Source organism: Pimephales promelas, chromosome 25 (assembly GCF_988280905.1).
Source record: "Pimephales promelas chromosome 25, fPimPro1.hap1.1, whole genome shotgun sequence".
Lineage (NCBI taxonomy): Eukaryota > Metazoa > Chordata > Actinopteri > Cypriniformes > Leuciscidae > Pimephales > Pimephales promelas.
In genome coordinates, this window is record NC_142793.1 from 11784841 (window position 1) to 11805523 (window position 20683).

Genomic DNA, 20683 nt, shown 5'->3' on the forward strand with positions numbered 1-20683 from the left:
TTGAACTTATAAAACTTAAACTTTGTTTTTGTTTTGTTTTTAAATGAGCGAACGTTTCGCTTGATAAGACCCTTATTCATCGTCTGGAATCGTTTAAAACCCTTTTGAACAGTTTGCAGTTTGTACTGAAAGTGTATTTTGGATCTTGAACAGTTTGGTTCCCTCTGAAGTCCATTATAAAATCCTGGAATGTTTTCATCAAAAACCTTAATTTCTTTTCGACTGAAGAAAGAAAGACATGGACATCTTGGTGACATGGGGGTGAGTAAATTATCAGCAAACGTTTTTTTTGAAAAGTGAACTACTCTTTTTATGCCTAAACATGAAGAGCTGTAACTTAGCCAGGCAGAATTTAAACTTTGACGGCTGGAGACCGTTTGGTTTGATGACGAAAAATGTACCACCAAGCACAATGTTTTCTCACATCATTCTGTTCCTCTGTAATCTCTTGACTGACTCGATGTATTTTGTGGGCTTTCTAAGAAGTGCTGGAATATTAGACACGTGTTGCATAAGCGTTCAAATGGATTACTGTTTCAGAGGTCAGACCTGAACACACAGACAAGCTCGCAGAGTAACCCGGCAACATAGAAATTTTAACGTGTCACACGCTAAAGAATTTCTCGCTACAGAAAATTTAGGTCAATTTAATGGGTGAGATTATTATGATATCATGGTTCAGTTCCTGTCAGTCTTTCTCATCGTTTTTCTGTTTCTGAAGGTCCCTCAGGACTGCTGATGATGTTATGTCTGATGATCAGGAACAAGTGAGGTTGAGAAATTACCAAGCAAAGGTTTGTTATTTTATTACCATTTGATTTGTGTTAGCTTTGAGGTTAACATATTCCTAAACTTTGATATATATACACACACACACTCACCTGAAGGATTATTAGGAACACCACACTAATACTGTGTTTGTCTTCAGAACTGCCTTAGTTCTACGTGGCATTGATTCAACAAGGTGCTGAAAGCATTCTTGAGAAATGTTGGCCCATATTTATAGGATAGCATCTTGCAGTTGATGGAGATTTGTGGGATGCACATCCAGGGCACGAAGCTCCCGTTCCACCACATCCCAAAGATGCTCTATTGGGTTGAGATCTGGTGACTGTGGGGGCCATTTTAGTACAGTGAACTCATTGTCATGTTCAAGAGAGACAGAGCTGACAGAGCTGTCCATTAAAGATGACGTGATAGTACGTCCCAAAGCTTGCCTACTCTTTTGCTACACACTCAAAAGTATGTACTTTTTCCTCACAAAAAGAGTACATACTTTTAGGGCGTAGTATAAGTAAGCGAATTGGGACGCAGCAAAAGTAACTTGCACTGACATTAAAATGTGTCATTGTTTTGTCTCAAGATGCAAGTTGCAGTTAAGCAATTTATTATGGTTATTTCTCATAAAATGCAGTTGCTTCATGAACGTTTTACAATGACTAATTATTTTTTCTTATGCATATTTGATGTGTTGTTTATGCTCTATGTATTTTAATTTTGTCTAGCCACAGAGAATGATGGGAAATGTAGTTTTGTTTTAGAAGCCTGACAACTTATAAACATTCTAAATGACTATTTCTCATCAACTAAATGTACTATCATCATTAACAATTCAATCTTAATTATGAATCTTAATCAGTATTATTGATTGGTTTTTCAGTGACGAACAACTTGCAAGAACCATTTTTCTTAGAAGATCCAAAAGACGGTACGGTAAGCACATTTATTACATTAACAGTTCCCATTGTTTGCTTGGCAAACGTGTACTTGCATTAATCAACATCTATAATTTAATTTTATGTCTCATAAAAAACAACAACAGGTAAGTCATGAAGTTTAAGTTTGTCACATGTTTTATTTGGACATAAGGAAAAAGTTCAAGGTATACAAGTGTAGATGATCAATAAATGATATCTGATTTACTCTAATTTCTACACTACAAAAACAAATCAATCAATATAGACAAAATAAAATCATATAGATAAAAAATAAAATTTAAGTGGATGAACAAAAAAAAAAAAACATTCTCTAAAAGCTTATTGTCACAGCCCATGAGGAAAGGTAAGGTCTATTTACACATGCAAAACCTAAAGGCCACCCTGCTGAGAAGTATACAGAACTGAATTCATTGCACCAGATTTCCACAGAGATGACCAAGAATCAAAGAAACAGAGGCTTCCGCTCCAGGGAATGTTTTTGCATGTTTTACCTGACTAGGCCTGCAATCTAAAAGGTGCTGCTATGGTAGGTTCACCAGTCTTATATGAAGAAAACTTTGAATGGAGACCATTATCTTTGGCAAGTATGTCAAGTTCACTAAACACTGCAAGACATCTTGACGGCTCAGAGTACATCTCCCTGTAATGGATGTGCAATGCACCGTGGGCTGAATTGCTTGTGTTTTCCTAAAGTGCTCGTATAAAGCCCCTGAGGGGCAGAGGGTGGGGTTGCTCTCTTGATCCTGTGGGTTTGGGATGGTGAAGACAAAAGGTGTGTGATAGACTATATGGTAAGACTCATGTAGAAGACCTCTGGTCTATGCATCTCCCTAAATAAAAATGAGGACCTTAAAACTAGAATGATTTCATCACAAACATGCTCATGCGTCTAGAAGTTTTCAGGTCTGGCTTCATTTTAAAAGAAATAAAAGCGACAGACCTGATTGAACAACTTCCACTCTGTGAAAAGCAAACCTCAAAACCAGACTGAGAAAAATGTCATCTAAACCAACCTAAACTCACACTCAAGTGCATCGTTGGGGTCTGGAATATTTTTCGTTCGTAATATCTTTGACGTTCAAAAATAGAGACATTCTGACGCCATAAAAACAAAACGGTAATATGCAATGCTAGCTTTCATAGATGCGTGATCATCAACAGTGAGGGTAATTTAATATGTTTTCCACGTCACTGCAACGTTTCTTGGTTTTATTATTCGAAATGGACTCATCGATGCGTTTTATTTGCGTCAAAGTGAATGTTTAGCATTGTCTGTGCACCTCTCAGGTCAGGTGCCATCTGTGATGTCACAATCTCCATAGAATTTTCCAAGCTAAAAGTCCAACTCTAAGTACGAAGGTGAAAATTCTAAAATTCTAAGTTGTATGGAACGCAGCATAAATCCTAGCGAGTGTTTTAAGATCTAATTGTGCTGTTGAAGTCGAGTCCGAGCTACCGAGAGCTTTTCGGCTTGCTTCCTAGTGAAAGTTACAGTTGTCAAAACTGGAATAAACAAATGAATTCCTGATTTCACCACCATCAGCCACTGGAAACAGTTTACAATCAAATACAAATGCATTCCCTTCTGTAAAAAAAGGATCACTACCATGTCTGCGATCTGTATCTGAATGTTCCATACATAACAGTATAGACAGTTTGATATGCGATGATTAACAGAGAGGATTTCTGCTTTAGCACCAAGCCACCTCCTACTGATGGAACGACCAATCAGAGTCGATTGGTGTGAGTGTTAGATGGCCCAGCTTCGCCCCTTCCCCAGTCCTAAAAGTCACTTTGATGCAGAGGTATAAAGTGGGAACAGAGACGGGGGAGCAAGAGGGGTGGGGGGCATTTTAAGAGTGAGTGAGAGTCACTCTTCATCAGAACTACTGCTGTCTATGGAATAGACCATAAAGAGAAGATCGGGCCGAGCCGGCACCAGCGGGTGACCCGGTTTCACCACTTCAAAACCCATGTAGTGAAAGGTCTTCATGATGGACACTGCACAAGTGGAGACAAAGACAGTTCCTCGTTTACTGAATTATGGTAAGTATTTGATTCATTATCCAGTTAAAACATCAGGTTCTGTTATAATTGACTCATGTTGCATGTTGTTGCAAACCCATATGACTTTCTTTCTTTCTTTTTTGCAGATTGTACACAACTCAGAATTTGAAGCTCCAAAATATGACACTGAAAGTCATATGCATAAGCCATATTTTTGGAGTCCGACAACCTACATGAATCCGGATATTGAAAATGGCATTTTTATTTCAAAACACACTAGCTTTTAGTGTTTTCCAAAAGTTGCTTGTCCACACTGAAAAATCTGAAAATGTTTAAATGCCCTTGCTGCGCATGTGATAAAATGCCATTAAAGGGATAGTTCACTTTGAAATATATTTTTTGGTATGTTTTATCTTACCTCAAGGGCATCCGAGATGTAGGTGTCTTTGTTTCCGCAGTAGTTTCAATTTTGATATTTTTAGGTCAAAACGTTCTTGTCTCTCAGTCATATAATGGAGGTCTATGGTCACCACCTCAAAGAGCATGCACAGAGAAGTCCAAATTAAACATGATTTAATGACTCGTAAATGTAAATACACATTGATGGCCTAAGACACGAAACGAGCGGTTTGTGTGAGAAAACGAACAGTATTTATATAATTTTTACCTCTTGTTACCACAGCCACGTCCAACTGATCTGAGGGCGCGGGCGCTTTGTGGCTATGATTTCAAGACTTAAAAATGAAATAAATAATGTTTGTTTTCTCACACAATACTTTCATTTACGAGTCATTAAATCATGTTTAATTTGGACTTCTCTGTGCATGCTCTTTGAGGTGGTGACCATAGACCTCCATTATATGACTGACAAGAATGGTTTGAACTAAAAATATCAAAATTGAAAATACTGTGGAAACAAAGACACCTACATCTTGGATGCCCTTGAGGTAAGCTAAAACATACCAAAAATTCAATCCAAAGTAAACTATCCTTTTAAAGCTCACTGAGATAAAAAAAAATCTCACTGAGAGATAAGACATCATGCTATTCTTCTGGAATGATCATTTATTAGCAAAATTTCCAACCATTTACTGGTCCCTCAAAATCAGTATTTCATGTATTGTATAAAACACAGGACAGGACATACACAGGACAGCAACTGTGAGTGAATATTGTCATCTTTGCAGCTATGTGATATGAAGATTGTGTGGTGTAAAACATATCTTTAGCAAAACTATGTAAGTGAATAGCAGGCACAACAATACCAATACATCTATAGATATAGAGTATATGGGTACCATATGCATGACTACACACTTCACACTACAACATGAAAACACTGTTTTCAAATGTATTCAAAAAGACAACTTTTACCAGATAAAATTCAATCTCAGTGTGGACGAAAGACCAAAACGAACATTATTATTATTCTTTTTTTTAAAGAAACAGATTTAAAATGTATCCGGATTAATGTGGTTGTGGCCTCAGTTTCCATTATGGGTGAAAACAATCTTTGGTTGAGTTCCACAGAAGAAAGAAAGTCACTCATTCTGGTTCAACAGGAGGGTGAGTAAATGGTGACAACATTTATATCATTATATTTGTTTAAATGTATCTTACATCGATCGTCTCTGTTTTTGTGAAGCCACAGGAACACATAGCTGACTTTCAACTGCTCCTCTGCAAACTCCAGAAGCCTGGTGAAACTGCAGAGTAATGACAGAGAGAGAGAGATGGTGACGCACTGCTGCTTTTACATAATGCAAATCTTATGTAATAATGCAGATGTACTAGCCACTGAACAACTTCAGTCAGAACACACACACTAAGTTAATGCTTTCTGACGGTCCACCACCTGCTCGTTGAAGGTAAAACACTCTGTTCTAATGCCTGCAGTGACCTCAAAGACAGCACATGACTGGACATGACCAGTCCAAATGAAGAATGACTGGAAGAACTTTCATCAAAAACGGCTTCATATTTCACAACCACACGGAAAACCAACTCGAGCTGCTTTTGACTGAAATAAAACCAGCCGTTTGTTCTAATGTGACCTTAAAACGTCAGTTAAAGGCGAACCATGTAGAGACCGACGGACACGCCGTCAGCTTCAATATAGACAGATTATTAACCCGACGTACCCTTCTTTGCTGCCATTGTGGAGAGCTCCAGCGGGGATTTCTAGGTAGAGGGCATCGTCTGAAAGAACCGTGTCCCAGCTGGAGATTCGACGCTCGCTCAACTGGTACTGGAAGTGCAGGACTGGGGGCGCTCCGCTCGCTGATCCCGCCTGAGTCACTGTCAGCTTGTCGTCCTGGAGGACACATATGCATTCCTTTTCTTACAATATTGTTATTAACATTATTGAAAACAGCCCTGAAAGAACCAGTTCTCAGATGCTTCTACGAGAATAAATAACTAAGAGAGATTCATTCTCTTAAACGCGAATCAATCCAGTTACTATCGATCGATTGCACTGCGTTGTTTTCAAACATCTGTATTGCAACGTGTATCCCATTAAAGGGATAGTTCACTTTGAAATGAATTTTTGGTATGTTTTAGCTTGCCTCAAGGAAATCCGAGATGTAGGTGTTTTTGTTTCCGCAGTAGTTTCGATTTTGATATTTTTAGGTCAAACCGTTCTTGTTTTTCAGTCATATAATGGAGGTCTATGGTCACCACCTCAAAGAGCGTGCACAGAAAAGTCCAGATTAAACGTGATTTAATGACTCGTAAATGTAAGTACACATTGATGGCCTAAGACACGAAACGAGCGGTTTGTGTGAGAAAACAAACAGTATTTATATAGTTTTTACCTCTTGCAACCACTGCCCGCGCCCTCAGATCACTTGGACGTGGCTGTGGTTACAAGAGGTAAAAATGATATAAATACTGTTAGTTTTCTCACACAAACCGCTCGTTTCGTGTCTTAGACCATCAATGTGTACTTACATTTACGATTAGTCATTAAATCATGTTTAATTTGGACTTCTCTGTGCATGCTCTTTGAGGTGGTGACCATAGACCTTCATTTTATTACTGACAGACAAGAACGGTTTGACCTAAAAATATCAAAATTGAAAATACAGCGGAAACATAGACACCTACATCTTGGATGCCCTTGAGGTAAGATAAAACATACCAAAAATGAATTTCAAAGTGAACTATCCCTTTAAGATGAAGTTGGAAATACCAAGCAATGTGGGATTCATTTCAGTAATGAACCCGCTGCAATCCTGTCGATTTTCAATCGATTTTTGTCTAGATATCTAAGCTAGAGTAGAACGTTTAAACAAAATCAATTGATATAAATGAGTGAAGAGAAGCCAACAGGGACTTGAACAATAGATCTTTTCACAGGTGCGAGTGATCCTAAACCTCTTAAACTTTTGAGATGATCACATGTCTGCACATACAGTGCTGACATCTATAGTGTCACGCACACGGTCAGGTGTATCCCAAGCTCGATTACCGAGCGCTGACACCGTCCATAAGTAGGCCAGATGGAAACTAGCTGTAAATATTGTACAAAAAAAACAAGCTCTGTAGATCTCTTCACACCCATCTCCTCCCTTGGGCTGGTTGTCTGTGTATGTTATTTGGAAATGTTATGGCTATTGATAAACTAATATATCTGCTGATATTCAGATTATTTGAAATATCCTTATATCCCAAGTTCAGCCTTATAACTAACCTGTGCATCTTAATTGGATTAGCATGCATTAAATTTATTACCATTACAGAGGTATAGTTAGCGATCGCTTTTTAATTTTTGGCAAGGAATTTGAAAATCATATGAATAAAAATGTTAAATGGGGCCTATTATGCCTTTTTTTTAGTCTTATTTTTGGGGTCTACAGTAAGAGGTGCATTATTTTTTCACATATTTGACATTGTTGCAGCACCTCTCTTCTCAGTCTGTCAGTAACTGTCAGTATGTTTAATTCCAGTCTCTATGTAGCCACGCCTTCTGAAATGTGCAATGTGCTCTGGTCGGATGGACCAGTGTGTTGTGTTGATTGGTCAACCGTTTTGAGAGTATTTGGGGAAATGTCATGCTCATTACCATAACTGCGAGTTTTAACACACTATTAACGCAACTCAACTAGGCCTCGCCCCTTTTTTGCAAATGCGAGTTTTAACACACTACTAACGCAACTCAACCAGGCCTCGCCCCTTTTTTGCATATGCGAGTTTTTACATACTACTAACGCAACTCAACCAGGCCTCGCCCCTTTTTTGCATATGCGAGTTTTTACATACTACTAACGCAACTCAACCAGGCCTCGCCCCTTTTTTGCATATGCGAGTTTTTACATACTACTAACGCAACTCAACCAGGCCTCGCCCCTTTTTTGCATTTGCAAGTTTTAACACTACTAACGCAACTCAACTAGGCCTCGCCCCTTTTTTGCATATGCGAGTTTTAACACACTACTAACGCAACTCAACCAGGCCTCGCCCCTTTTTTGAATTTGAGAGCTTTAACACTACTAACGCAACTCAACTAGGCCTCGCCCCTTTTTTGCATATGCGAGTTTTAACACACTACTAACGCAACTCAACCAGGCCTCGCCCCTTTTTTGAATTTGAGAGCTTTAACACTACTAACGCAACTCAACTAGGCCTCGCCCCTTTTTTGCATATGCGAGTTTTAACACACTACTAACGCAACTCAACCAGGCCTCGCCCCTTTTTTGCATATGCAAGTTTTAACACACTACTAACGCAACTCAACCAGGCCTCGCCCCTTTTTTGAATTTGAGAGCTTTAACACTACTAACGCAACTCAACTAGGCCTCGCCCCTTTTTTGCATATGCGAGTTTTAACACACTACTAACGCAACTCAACCAGGCCTCGCCCCTTTTTTGAATTTGAGAGCTTTAACACTACTAACGCAACTCAACTAGGCCTCGCCCCTTTTTTGCATAAGCAAGTTTTAACACACTACTAACGCAACTCAACCAGGCCTCGCCCCTTTTTTGAATTTGAGAGCTTTAACACTACTAACGCAACTCAACTAGGCCTCGCCCCTTTTTTGCATATGCGAGTTTTAACACGCTACTAACGCAACTCAACCAGGCCTCGCCTCTTTTTTGCATATGCGAATTTTAACACGCTACTAACGCAACTCAACCAGGCCTCGCCTCTTTTTTGCACATGCGAATTTTAACACGCTACTAACGCAACTCAACCAGGCCTCGCCCCTTTTTTGCATATGCGAATTTTAACACGCTACTAACACAACTCAACCAGGCCTCGCCCCTTTTTTGCATATGCGAATTTTAACACGCTACTAACGCAACTCAACCAGGCCTCGCCCCTTTTTTGCATATGGAGATTTGTCTTGTGTATTATGTACATTATTTTACTATTTATCCCAGAAGAAATCTTAGGCTGTCCAGAAACCCTAAACCCTGCGCACCGATATAGAAAATAACTCCCTTTGTAGTGACTTTGCAGAGCTTTTTCATGCTCGAACAGCAACATTACACACTAAAGAAAGTTGAAAACATAAAAAAGCGTAATAGGACCCCTTTCAGAACATTTATTTTTGACGTTCATACAAAAGCGAACAACAATTCAGACTGTGTGTTCTTACTTTGTGAAGTACGCTGTGAGGGAGATCCCTGCCCGTCCCTCGCCCACCCGGGATCTTCGTTAGTGGGAGAGGGGCATCAGGAGCACCACAGAGGCCCTGGAGCCCGCTGCCTCGAGCCAAGCACGGCACAACTACAACACAGAATATCAAAATATATGTCACAGCTGTGTAAGGTTAACACAGTGCTTTTAACTAAAATTGGCATTTGCTTCTAAAAACTACCTTCGCTCTGTTCGTCGGCGTCGTGATTACAGTTCATGACGCATTTTGGCTCAGGCCTCAGAGTGCCAGCCGATAACAGATATACCCATCCTGCCAACAGCATGAACCAATCTGGCTGTCTGCTTAAGTGAAACGTTGGCTCTCTCTCTATATATCTGTTCTTATGCCTTATCAGACACTGTCACCTTGTCATGTTTTCTGCAGCTCTGTTTTCACGTTAGCACTCAGTTCTCTGATTACAGACTATGGGCCAGATTTACTAACAGCTTGTGCCAACGCAAACACTCTTTTGGCGTTAAAAAACCTAGTCAGGATTTACTTAAGACAAAAATTAGCGTTGAATAGGCGTGGATAGGGTTATTTATGCATGTGCGTTTGTAGGAGTTTCCCTTTCAGACAACGTTTATGGGAAGAAGAGTATTTAAAGGAATCATGCGACGTGATTTACTAAGGTTTGCGCTAGTCAATGGTATTTGGCATCTCTGCCATTATTTACCTAAACCAGACGCTAATTTACAGCTGCTCTTTGTAGATTGCGTTGGAAATGATCATGGATTATGGAAATGATCCGGCTGTGTCTGTGTTCTTCGACCTTTCCACTCCAATGAGCGCTTTTTTAGAATAGCGCTTTCATGCTAATTTGCCCTGTTTTGTAAATCTGGCCCTATGGCAGCACTATTTTTGGCCTAATATGGAATTAAGCTAATATAATTTTGTTTAATCAGATCTATCAATTCAATTTCATCAAATCTATCTATAAATTAGTGTTAGAGCGATATAAACCAGGCCAATTAATCATCCAATATTTTGCGATCATCAGCATCAGCCGATTCTTAAAATGAAAATATTGTAAAGTTAATTTTGGTTCTTGGAGATGGATGTTTCACTTTCAACTAGACAGAAGGGATGCAGTTCGCACAGATCACAAACAAGCACATGACGTGAAAACAAGTCTGTAAATAGCAGCTTGGCTGAGAACATTTGACATCCCAGAAGGCTTGAGTTACAGCACTGGCTTTAAGAGACGGTAATAACAGACATTTATACACCCATGACTTACTGGGAGATCTTTGGATCGGATATCTCATCTGACTGAAGCCAGGCCACACACTGTCAGCGAAAATCTCTCATTATGATTGAAAGCTTTCTAGAAAATTCCTGATTTTTCCAAACAACCCTGTTTACATATGTGGCAATAAGCTGATCTGGGAACAGAACATTGATATTGTATGGCATTATCAGCTGACAGCAATCCATGACAAATGAATTGGCTGTTCGAAACTTGGGTGCATTGTTTTCAAGTCTCATGAGCCAGATTACCCAGCAGGCAAATGTGAGAAGGGCGTAGTGGTTTCCTTGCAACCGAACATGTAACCCAGGTGACATAATCTGCATGGTGACCACATAAACAACAGGTGAAGCTGTTACTTTTCTTTTTGGTGACCCTATAGACTATGTACCAAGAACTAGTACGACTAGCACTTTTGAGACGCTTTCTTTAGTCGGTTCTGCTGGTCTCCGTAAAGAGCGCTGGGTATCTGCGACTGCGAGTGAAATGTCAGCTTGTTTTGAAAGCCGACACTTTCACCCTCTGACATTCAAGCACTTTCCTCCCCTTCACTGTCTCGGATTATACGCTCTGGATCAAAACAGATTCAGGCCAACTAAAAAAAAAAAGAAAGATACTGAAATAGGGGAACTTTCTTGGATTCGTTTAACATACAGAACTTGAGTGTGCATTAGATTGCAATGTGGTTTCTAGGAATATTTTGAGTGGCTGCTAATAATGGGAATTTTTGTTGTGTTTTGTCATTTAGCAGGTGAAAATCTTGGGATACTCCACCGTTTTTTTTTTTCATATTAAAGGTGCCATGTGTAAAAATTGAGGTTAAAATATCCAAAAAATGAGCTACACGCATCAAAAGAATGAGAAGAAATAAGGTTGATGATGTCATTAAAAAAATGACAAAAAATGAGTCGAAGTGCTCCCAAGCGATTGCTGTGGTATTCCGCCATACATTATAGTTATCCACTTTACACGCTTAGAAAAGCACAACGTTTTATTTCGTGTCACCGTCCTAGGTCGAGTTACACTGCTCGAGTAACTGTATTTAAATAGGGAAACCGTGGAGGTGTTTGGTCGCTTCTCTGCTTGGCCCATATTGAATGAACTGGGCTAGTTAAAGGGATACTCCACTTTTTTGGAAATAGGCTCATTTTACAACTCCCTCAGGGTTAAACATTTGGGTTTTACCGTTTTCGAATCCATTCAGCCAATTTTCTGATATTTAGAAGAATATCAGTAACCAGACAGTTCCTGGTCTCATTGACTTCCATAGTAGGAAAACAAATATACTATGGAAGTCAATGAGACCAGAAACTCTCTGGTTACTGATATTCTTCTAAATATCAGAAAATCGACGGAATGGATTTGAAAACGGTAAAAACTCAACATTTTAACTCTAGGGGAGTTGTAAAATGAGCCTATTTCCAAAAAAAGTGGAGTATCCCTTTAAGTGCTATTAAAGTGTCTCGCGCGCCACAGCGATTGAGCGCACGCACTGAGACAACAGAGGTGTGTATCAACTCGTCTTAGTAAAGGGAACATAGTTTAATATGAAAAAAAAACGGTGGAGTATCCCTTTAAGTGTGTTCGCCTGGAAAAGTAATAGCACACTTTCCTCAAAAAGACGTGAAATCAAAATGGACAATTTTTATTTGTTCTATGGCATACAGAAGTATTTATTATAAATGATTTATCCCTGCACATAATTGTTTTAATTCATGTGCCCTTATAATCTCTAAAAACAAAATACTGTATCTTTCCTTCTCTCTTGGCTTGTTTACTGGCGCAAGGGTGGGGCAACCTGTCACTCACAAGAGATCGACCAATAGCAAACCACAACCATCCAATGATCCAATCAATTCCCAATGCTCAAAATAATTGTTTCTTGTTCGGGAAGCTGCTTTACTCGGATATAAGTCACAATAGGGAAGAAAATGCATGTCTGTAGGTTTAATGTTGGATAATGGATAAAGGATAATGTTGGATTGAGTCCAAAAGCAGAATCTATTCCCAAAACAACTTTGTGTTACTAAGAAAGTAGTTTAATTTGTTCTACTAAAACTGAGGATCACTCCTGACTCCAGTTGACCTCCAGGACCAGCACAGGGTGATAGTCCGGATCTGTTTAAAGACCGGGATTCAGGTTAATCTTTAGTGTAGTAATTACTGGCGTTGCTGAGTGTTTGGAGAACAACCAGGAAACAGTCAAAACCAAAACAGGATACTGCGAGTCTTCCAGGAAAACAGTTATCATTTGGCAATACAGAGGGGCACGAAAGGTGACGTACGACCTTCAAATCACAGTGAACGTGTTTTAGACCAATCCCTGACCAGCAGAGGTATGGCAGGTTTGTGTTTTTCACATATCAGATTACAAAGCCTCAGCATGCAAGTGACCTTCTTTGACGACAAGTCTGATGTTTCTATTTTGCCAGAGCCTTAGCCCTGCCACATTCTTTAGTAAAGCGTTTCTCTTTTTAACACTGATGGTCTGGATGGAGTCCAAGTAAAACAAGCAAAGCACAAACAGAACGTGAGGTTGAGAAACAGGAATGAAATGACGTTGCATGAAAAGTGAGTGCGGATGGATTTGGGGGATGTCATTCTGTGACCGCCGAGGAAACATTCGTGGAAATTGCACCGTGCTCTGATTTTAACATGATGTTTGACGTGTTCATAGGGTCTTTAAACAGGGCCACGGCAAAGATGTTGCAGGTAAACAACAGAGATTTCTAGGAAGGAACTATAGCTTATGTAATGTTTTGTCCCCATATTCCTCACTCAGAATACCTTAAATCCCAGGTTAAATATGGTTAATCGCCTGCACTATAGCTAATATTGTTTCAATAACAAACGCTGATAGTGTCTAGAGAGTTTCATAACAGGATCCTTGCAGGTGATCCGTGCTCGCTCGGGTTTCCATCCTCAATCTAGATTAGGAAATTGCAAGAATAGTAAAAACGAATTATCTTTGGGACAGTGCGATTTGGTTGGCATCGACAGTCCTGTTACAAGCTCATGAATCCTAATTGAGTTGATGGGGTTATGGATGAAATATTTATAGCAGTGTGAGTCTCTCACACTCATCTGTCTGCTCGACATTAAATCCGCTTTGATCACAGCCTGAGTCTCTGATCCTTCAGTACATCACAATTAGATCCTGCCCATTCGTAATTTACATACATCAAATCTCTATATCAAACGAAATATAAAATAAATGGGTATTGTAAATATTATTGATATATATTTTATATATTTAATTTTGTATCTTTTTTTATAATAGTCTCTCTCTCTCTCTCTCTCTCTCTCTCTCTCTCTTTGTATATATATATATATATATGTGTGTGTGTGTGTGTGTGTGTGTAAACAATACATAAATGTATACATTACAATTTTCATTACAAGAAAATTGACATATGTATAAATATGTTCTGAATTATTAAATATTATTTAAAAACACTTTAACTATATAGATATTGGCATGTTAAGATATATGTAAAATAATCATAATAATTACCAGCCAGTAACGTTATGTGCATGAAATTAAAAATGTTACACGACTGTAAAAAAAAATGCAATCGTATCATCTCACCTCTCCTCTGTGTTGCACATGTTTGTTTGTTTGTCCTCGTAGACTGCTTTACTCTGATAACTCAAACAGTGATTGTTGTGCAGAAAGTCCACGGAGAAATGCACTATATATGTGATAATTCTTTCTCTGAAGTGTTCCTCGATCCGCGCACCGTGCTTTGACACCGAGCTCTGCTTGCGCGGTGACGTTGAGGAACTGATTCTGAATATTAATGAGCCTACGTAATGTCTACCAATCAAAGGCCGAGTGCGATCGACAGCCTCATTAATATTCATCATTGTTCAGCGTGGAGAATCATGGGAGACGACGCAGAACAGGGAAGTGACCGTGAATCTACTTATATTATTCTGTTTTTAAATATCGATGAGGTTAGTTTATTGATTGGTTTATCACCATAAATACACATAGTAATATAATGATATTTAAGGGAGATTTAGAAGCTTAACGTTGAAATTTGACGACACTGAGGGTTTCTGGGAAATGAAGTTTTCAGCTTTGAATATTCCAAACAGAGTTTCCGAATCACCTAATTTACGTTTATCTATAAACTGAACAATAAAAGTGCTAAAGTCATCTCATTCTCAATAATGATCATGTCAAATCTAAAAAACAACAACGAATGCTTAGAAATAAAACTGAAGATAGTCATCTGAAAATACTCCCTTTTTATTTATTGTTTAAGATCTCTACAGGACTTTTGGAACGGCGTGGACTGGGCTTATGTTATGTAAGAGCAGATAATGGAAACAACCCAGGCCCAAATGATTAAAGGATTAGGAACCGGACACCAGGCGATGTGATCGTTACACCGCGGTGGGTGAAGATCAGTCTCAGTGAGTGAAGTGTATGACCTCCAGAGAGAACCCACAACACAATCAATATCTGAACTCTGCAAGGTACTGGGTTTTACTTTTCAGTCGTAATGGAACCTCAACTGGGTTCTAAATCTCAATGATAGCAGTTTAAATAGCACAGGGCTGGGTTTTCTGCAGGTTCCAGATGATTTTATCTATTCTATTCATAATAATATGCTTGGTTGCATTTGAATGTAGCATTGTTTCCATGCTATCAGAAGAGATTTCTGCAGAGACTTCAAGTGACCTGTGAACTTACTCAAGCTGGGTGGTTTGCATTCTTCATGTGGAATCTCATTATGAGAACAGAAACCACAGAAATTATAGGCAACCTTTGCAATCTACTTATTTATGGTTCCATTTTGGATTTCATAGTTCATTTGACCTTGTTGGCTGGCATAACATCCATCGTGTGTTTGGCGCAGTGAATTGTGGTGTTAGCAACACGATTTGGTGGTTGTCTTTTTGAAAACAATAAACAAGTTTTAAGACCTAAACATATATCAGCTCTGATCACGCCACAGTTCCTGTCACACACACCCCTCTGTGTGGTTTCTCTCAAACTGAGAATCACCACAAGGCATTCTGTTGGCTAAACAAACAACAAAAACATATTTTCTTTTCTGTAATGATGCTGTAATGATTCACCCTGCTGCTGACAGATGAATAACAACAATAATTATAAAACATATTTATATATATTTGATAGAGTTTAATCATGAAGTTAATTATAGCCGTAAATCATAAGATGATTTACTACAAAACCCTTTTGGCCGTATTAAACTTTAAATCCCGTCTGACTCGAGCTCTTCCCATCATGTTTACGCATTAGATCAGTAGACGGAGAGTAGTGTCTTTTGTGGTTGTTTGAACACATTCGACCACATGAGCGATTACACTACAAAAGCAATCCGGTCGAATGCGTTTTCAGCTCTGGAAGTGGCTGATAAGCTCCAAACGTTTTAGACCCCGTTTACACCTGTATTTATCGTCGTTCATTTGTGATCCAATCGACCAAAACGCATCTTAATACCAGGTGTAAACAGGGCCTGCTCCAAACAGTGAGAACAGAGCATGTTTTATTCCATGGACAGCATCGGCTTGCTGATCTATTAAAAGCCCCATTGTATCTTTTCCTCTTTGGCACTCTTGTACATCCAGGAAATGCTTGTTTACTGTATCAGGTAATCATCTCAGAGGCGAACGGGAGAGATTCTCTCTGCGTAAACTGCTTCGGATTTGTTTCGCATTTGTTTAAAAAGTGTGTGACATGTTGAGGAGATTGAAAATAGCCTAGCAATGTTCTAGCAACCACCCAACACACCCTAACTATCACCAATTCAATATGCACAATCCTGTTCCTGGAGATCTACCTTCCTGCAAACTTCAAAGATCAGGGTTGGGTCTGAACTCTGCAGGTCAGAATTCCCCAGTAATGCCCTGGAAACCACATAGGACATCCTAGCAACCATCCAGAATTTCCTATAAACACCCTAACAACCACCTAGACTTCCCTAGTGATGCCCTAGAAAACTGTTGAGAGAGACAGCCCCAAAACTATTATTCAAGAAATCGACTATTGAGTATTCTCTCGGTTAAGTCATAAGTGAACAGTTGAGAAAGAAACCGGATCTGGGTCTGTGCGTTCAGTCTTAAAGTGACAGCAGCATGTTAATATACATATTTTTTAAATATAGCTTTAACAAAGATGAACCTATATTTCATTTCTACTGTGAATAAATAATGCTATTTTACATTTAGGCAGCTTGCAGGATAAGTGTGTGATTTTTTTTTATTATAAATATATGTTTTAGCTTACCTCAAGGGCATCCAAGATGTAGGTGTCTTTGTTTCCGCAGTAGTTTCAATTTTGATATTTTTAGGTCAAACTGTTCTTGTCTGTGAGTCATATAATGGAGGTCTATGGTCACCACCTCAAAGAGCATGCACAGAGAAGTCCAAATTAAACATGATTTAATGACTCGTAAATGTAAGTACATTGAGACACTAAACGAGCAGTTTGTGTGAGAAAACGAACAGTATTTGTTTTTACCTCTTGTAACCACAGCCACGTCCACGTGATCTGAGGCCGGAAAGCGCCAGAAGTGATCTCTTGCGCTGTTGCGAAAAAAATTAAATGTTGTCTGTTGACGAAATCGTCTTCCATTGCGATTTCCTGTATATCTAAATATGTTTAGATCTTCACAGTGAAGGGTAACGCTTCCAAAATCTCTGTGTAAACAATGAGTGATGTACACGCGCGAGGGATCACTTCCGGCGTTTTCCAGCACTTGCACAGACCACGCCCTCAGATCACTTGGACGTTGCTGTGGTTAAAACAATATAAATGCTGTTCGTTTTCTCACACAAACCGCTCGTTTTGTGTCTTAGGCCATCAATGTGTACTTACATTTACAAGTCATTAAATCATGTTTAATTTGGACTTCTCTGTGCATGCTCTTTGAGGTGGTGACCATAGACCTCCATTATATGACTGACAGACAAGAACGGTTTGACCTAAAAAATCTAAATCGAAACTACTGCGGAAACAAAGACGCCTACATCTTGGATGCCCTTGAGGTAAGATAAAACATACCAAAAATTAATTTCAAAGTGAACTATCCCTTTAAGTGCGAGTACCAAACAGCATCGCCAGTTTCTCCCTTCAGAACCAGACCAAACAAATATGTGCAGCCCTTAATATATCATAAGTGTACTATTATCTCTTTACATGAACAAACAAAGCATTCTACATCAATTTGAATGTATTAAGAAAGTCTTTGTGATGCATTGTATATACAGGCCTCAGCAGTGAAGCTCTCTCTGCATGAGTTTTGTCCCGGTCTCTGTGAGACGGGCTGCTAAGCACCGCTGAAATGCCCCGTTCCAGCCGAATGAACTTTCAGCGGTGATGCCGAGTTCAGGCTGTTCATCGTGTGTGTTCACCTGGGTTTATTCTGTCCTGACATAGAGAGAAGTGTATCAGTTGCTAACCCATGCTGATATGCACACCTCAATAAAAGACATTCTGGTCACTTACAACCCCTGACGGATGGTTAGGGATGCTGGCGTGTGTCTGGCATTGAGCAGAGGCTCTTGAAGTGAGTGTGCGCAGTGTGTCTCAGGGGTTTTGTGGCGTACGGCATTAAGCTGATTGGCACTAATACTTTTTGTTCTGGCTCGGAGTTTCCGTTGCAGTTTCCAAGAACTCAGCAGGCCACTTCCACTTACTGTCCATACCTTATAGAAGGGTTTAGCTCATTAAAATCATTAGATTTGATTACATGTTACGGTTTCATATAGACTTGATCTGAAATGGAAAGATTTGTAACATTAATCATTACCATTCAAAAGTTTGGGGTCAGTAAGAATTTATTTTTTTATTTTCGGGGGAAAGAAATTAGAAAATACTTTTATTCATCAAGGATGAGTTAAATTGATCAAAAGTTACAGTAAAGACATTTATAATGTTAGAAAAGATTATATTTAAAATAAATGCTGTTCTTTTGAACCTTCTATTCATCATAGAATTTTGGGGGGAAATGGTACACGACTGTTTTCAACATTGAAAATAATAATTTATGTTTTTTGAGCATAAAATCAGCATATTATAATGATTTCTGAAGGATCATGTGACACTGAAAACTGATGTGTAATCAGCAACAGTAATGATTACAAATTACATTTTTAAATATATTAAAATAGAAAACAGCCATTTTAAATTGTTATAATATTTCAGAATATTACTGTTTGTCATTTTTTTTTCATCAAATAAAGCAGCCTTGGTGAGCAGAAGAGACTTCATTTAAAAACATAAAAAATCTTACTGATCTCAAACTTTTGACCGGTTGTGTGTATATATATATACACACACATATTATAAATAACACACACACACATATAAATAATTATTAAATAAATAGTGCTGTTAAACCAAGTATTATCGCATCTAACATATTTTTTTAAATATATATATATATATATATATATATATAACAAATTTGTTACATCGATTAATCGCATCTAACATAAAAGTTTGAAAATATGTGTGTGTGTGTGTGTGTATATATATATATATATATGCAGTATATACACACACATGTATATACAAACTTTTATGTTAGATGCGATTAATCGCAATTAATTGATTTGATATATATATATATACACAGCATATATGTATATTTATGCTTATTAGTGTATTGCATTCTTCATTTCCCCAGTCCTGAGATCCCTGGCTTTTCACTGTTCCCATCTGAGTCTATTTTTGCAGACCATGCTCGGAAAAAAAAATCGGACAATCTTTTAGCAAACTGTGTGAGTGCGTGAGTAGGAAGGGCAGCAGGTCGTGGGAATCGGTTCAACGCACCAGCCTGGGCCGTCAGCAGAGACTCACTTCCACCAAAAGCATCAGAAGTGCAGTAAAAGAACAACTGAGGAAGTGGAGAAACAATGTATGAGTCTGAACAAACACACACACACACACACACACACACACACACTGAGCTGGATCAGGGTGTGGGACCTCATGAACAGTGACAGCCAGCCACGTCTCTGGACCCAAAAGCCCAGAGAGAAAAGAAAGTTCTGTTTCCCATAATTCTGCTTATGTTTCTGCTGGATTCGTTCCCACGCTGACTGCTTTTCTTGTTTATTGATCTATTTTGGCTTCTTCCTAAACTATATTTAAAACTGGTTATAGGATAGTGAATTTATGAATGTGTGTGTGTAACTTCAAAGGTCCGCAGACCGGTAATGTCTGTTTTAGTGTGTTGTTTATTGAAATGACTCCCGGTAGGAAGTTACAACGTGACCACCAGTACAGCAGCTTGAGCGATGAAAACGTGAATAATTATGAATACACACTGTTCCTGTCTTAAACAACGGCCAGTGGCGTTATATTCAGTCTTTCATCAACTTCTGGAAAACTGAGGCCCACTTCTCTCACATTAAGCGTTCTCACTCCCTCCCCTTGGAAATACCTATGAGTTTTCGTGCTGGTCCAGGCTAGTTTATGCCAGTTATCTGGTGGATCAGTGTAATTATAGTTTTAAAATATGACCTTATTGTGTCTGTAATTCTTATAAACCTCCTCTTGATGACTATCTTAGCAAGTATAATCATTTTTTTTATGCTGCCTCTCATGGTTTTTGATGATATATGCACTGAATTATAACTAAGAGTCTGTTTCTGTTAAGAACTTCAACTTAACTTTGTAAATGTAACTTCTGGATCATTCTCATAATATTGTGACATGTCACTTAAATTTAAAAGGCATCATTTTGTAAAAGTTCTGAAAAAATCATGTTATTTTGTTTTGCACTGGTTGTTGGCATGATAATACATGATATTATCATTACATGATAATGACAACATGGCGAATGTAGTACGTCCAGATTACATTTATACTTCACAACACTTTTTTTAGCGGTTGTGAAGTAATTACTTATTTAAAATAAGTACCTGCTCAAGAGAGTATGCGATTTTGGACGCAGCCATGATGATTTTCCCAGCATGCTGAAAAAGTTATTGATTTTTAAACTATAATTCATTCGTACTATGTTTTGTGTCATTGAGAATTATTTTTAGTGGTGGAAAAAAATTATCTGAGCTTTTTTTAT

The 20683-nt window shown here is 38.6% G+C and overlaps 1 protein-coding gene and 1 long non-coding RNA gene across 2 annotated transcripts; one reads left to right on the top strand and one right to left on the bottom strand.

Annotated features, from left to right (window-relative positions):
- The first annotated feature begins 587 nt into the window (after nt 1-587).
- Nucleotides 588-6181, top strand: LOC148965044 (uncharacterized). Its single transcript, XR_016150728.1, has 3 exons — nt 588-794; nt 1661-1713; nt 5169-6181. It is a non-coding gene; the product is annotated as an uncharacterized LOC148965044 (long non-coding RNA).
- On the bottom strand, nt 1831-14384 carry oaz2a (ornithine decarboxylase antizyme 2a). The gene is given in 6 exon segments (XM_039669545.2): nt 1831-3719; nt 5346-5431; nt 5867-6039; nt 9329-9406; nt 9408-9459; nt 14209-14384. Coding segments are annotated over 6 exon segments (540 nt in total). The 5' UTR covers nt 14229-14384; the 3' UTR covers nt 1831-3588.
- Nucleotides 14385-20683: the final 6299 nt, after the last annotated feature.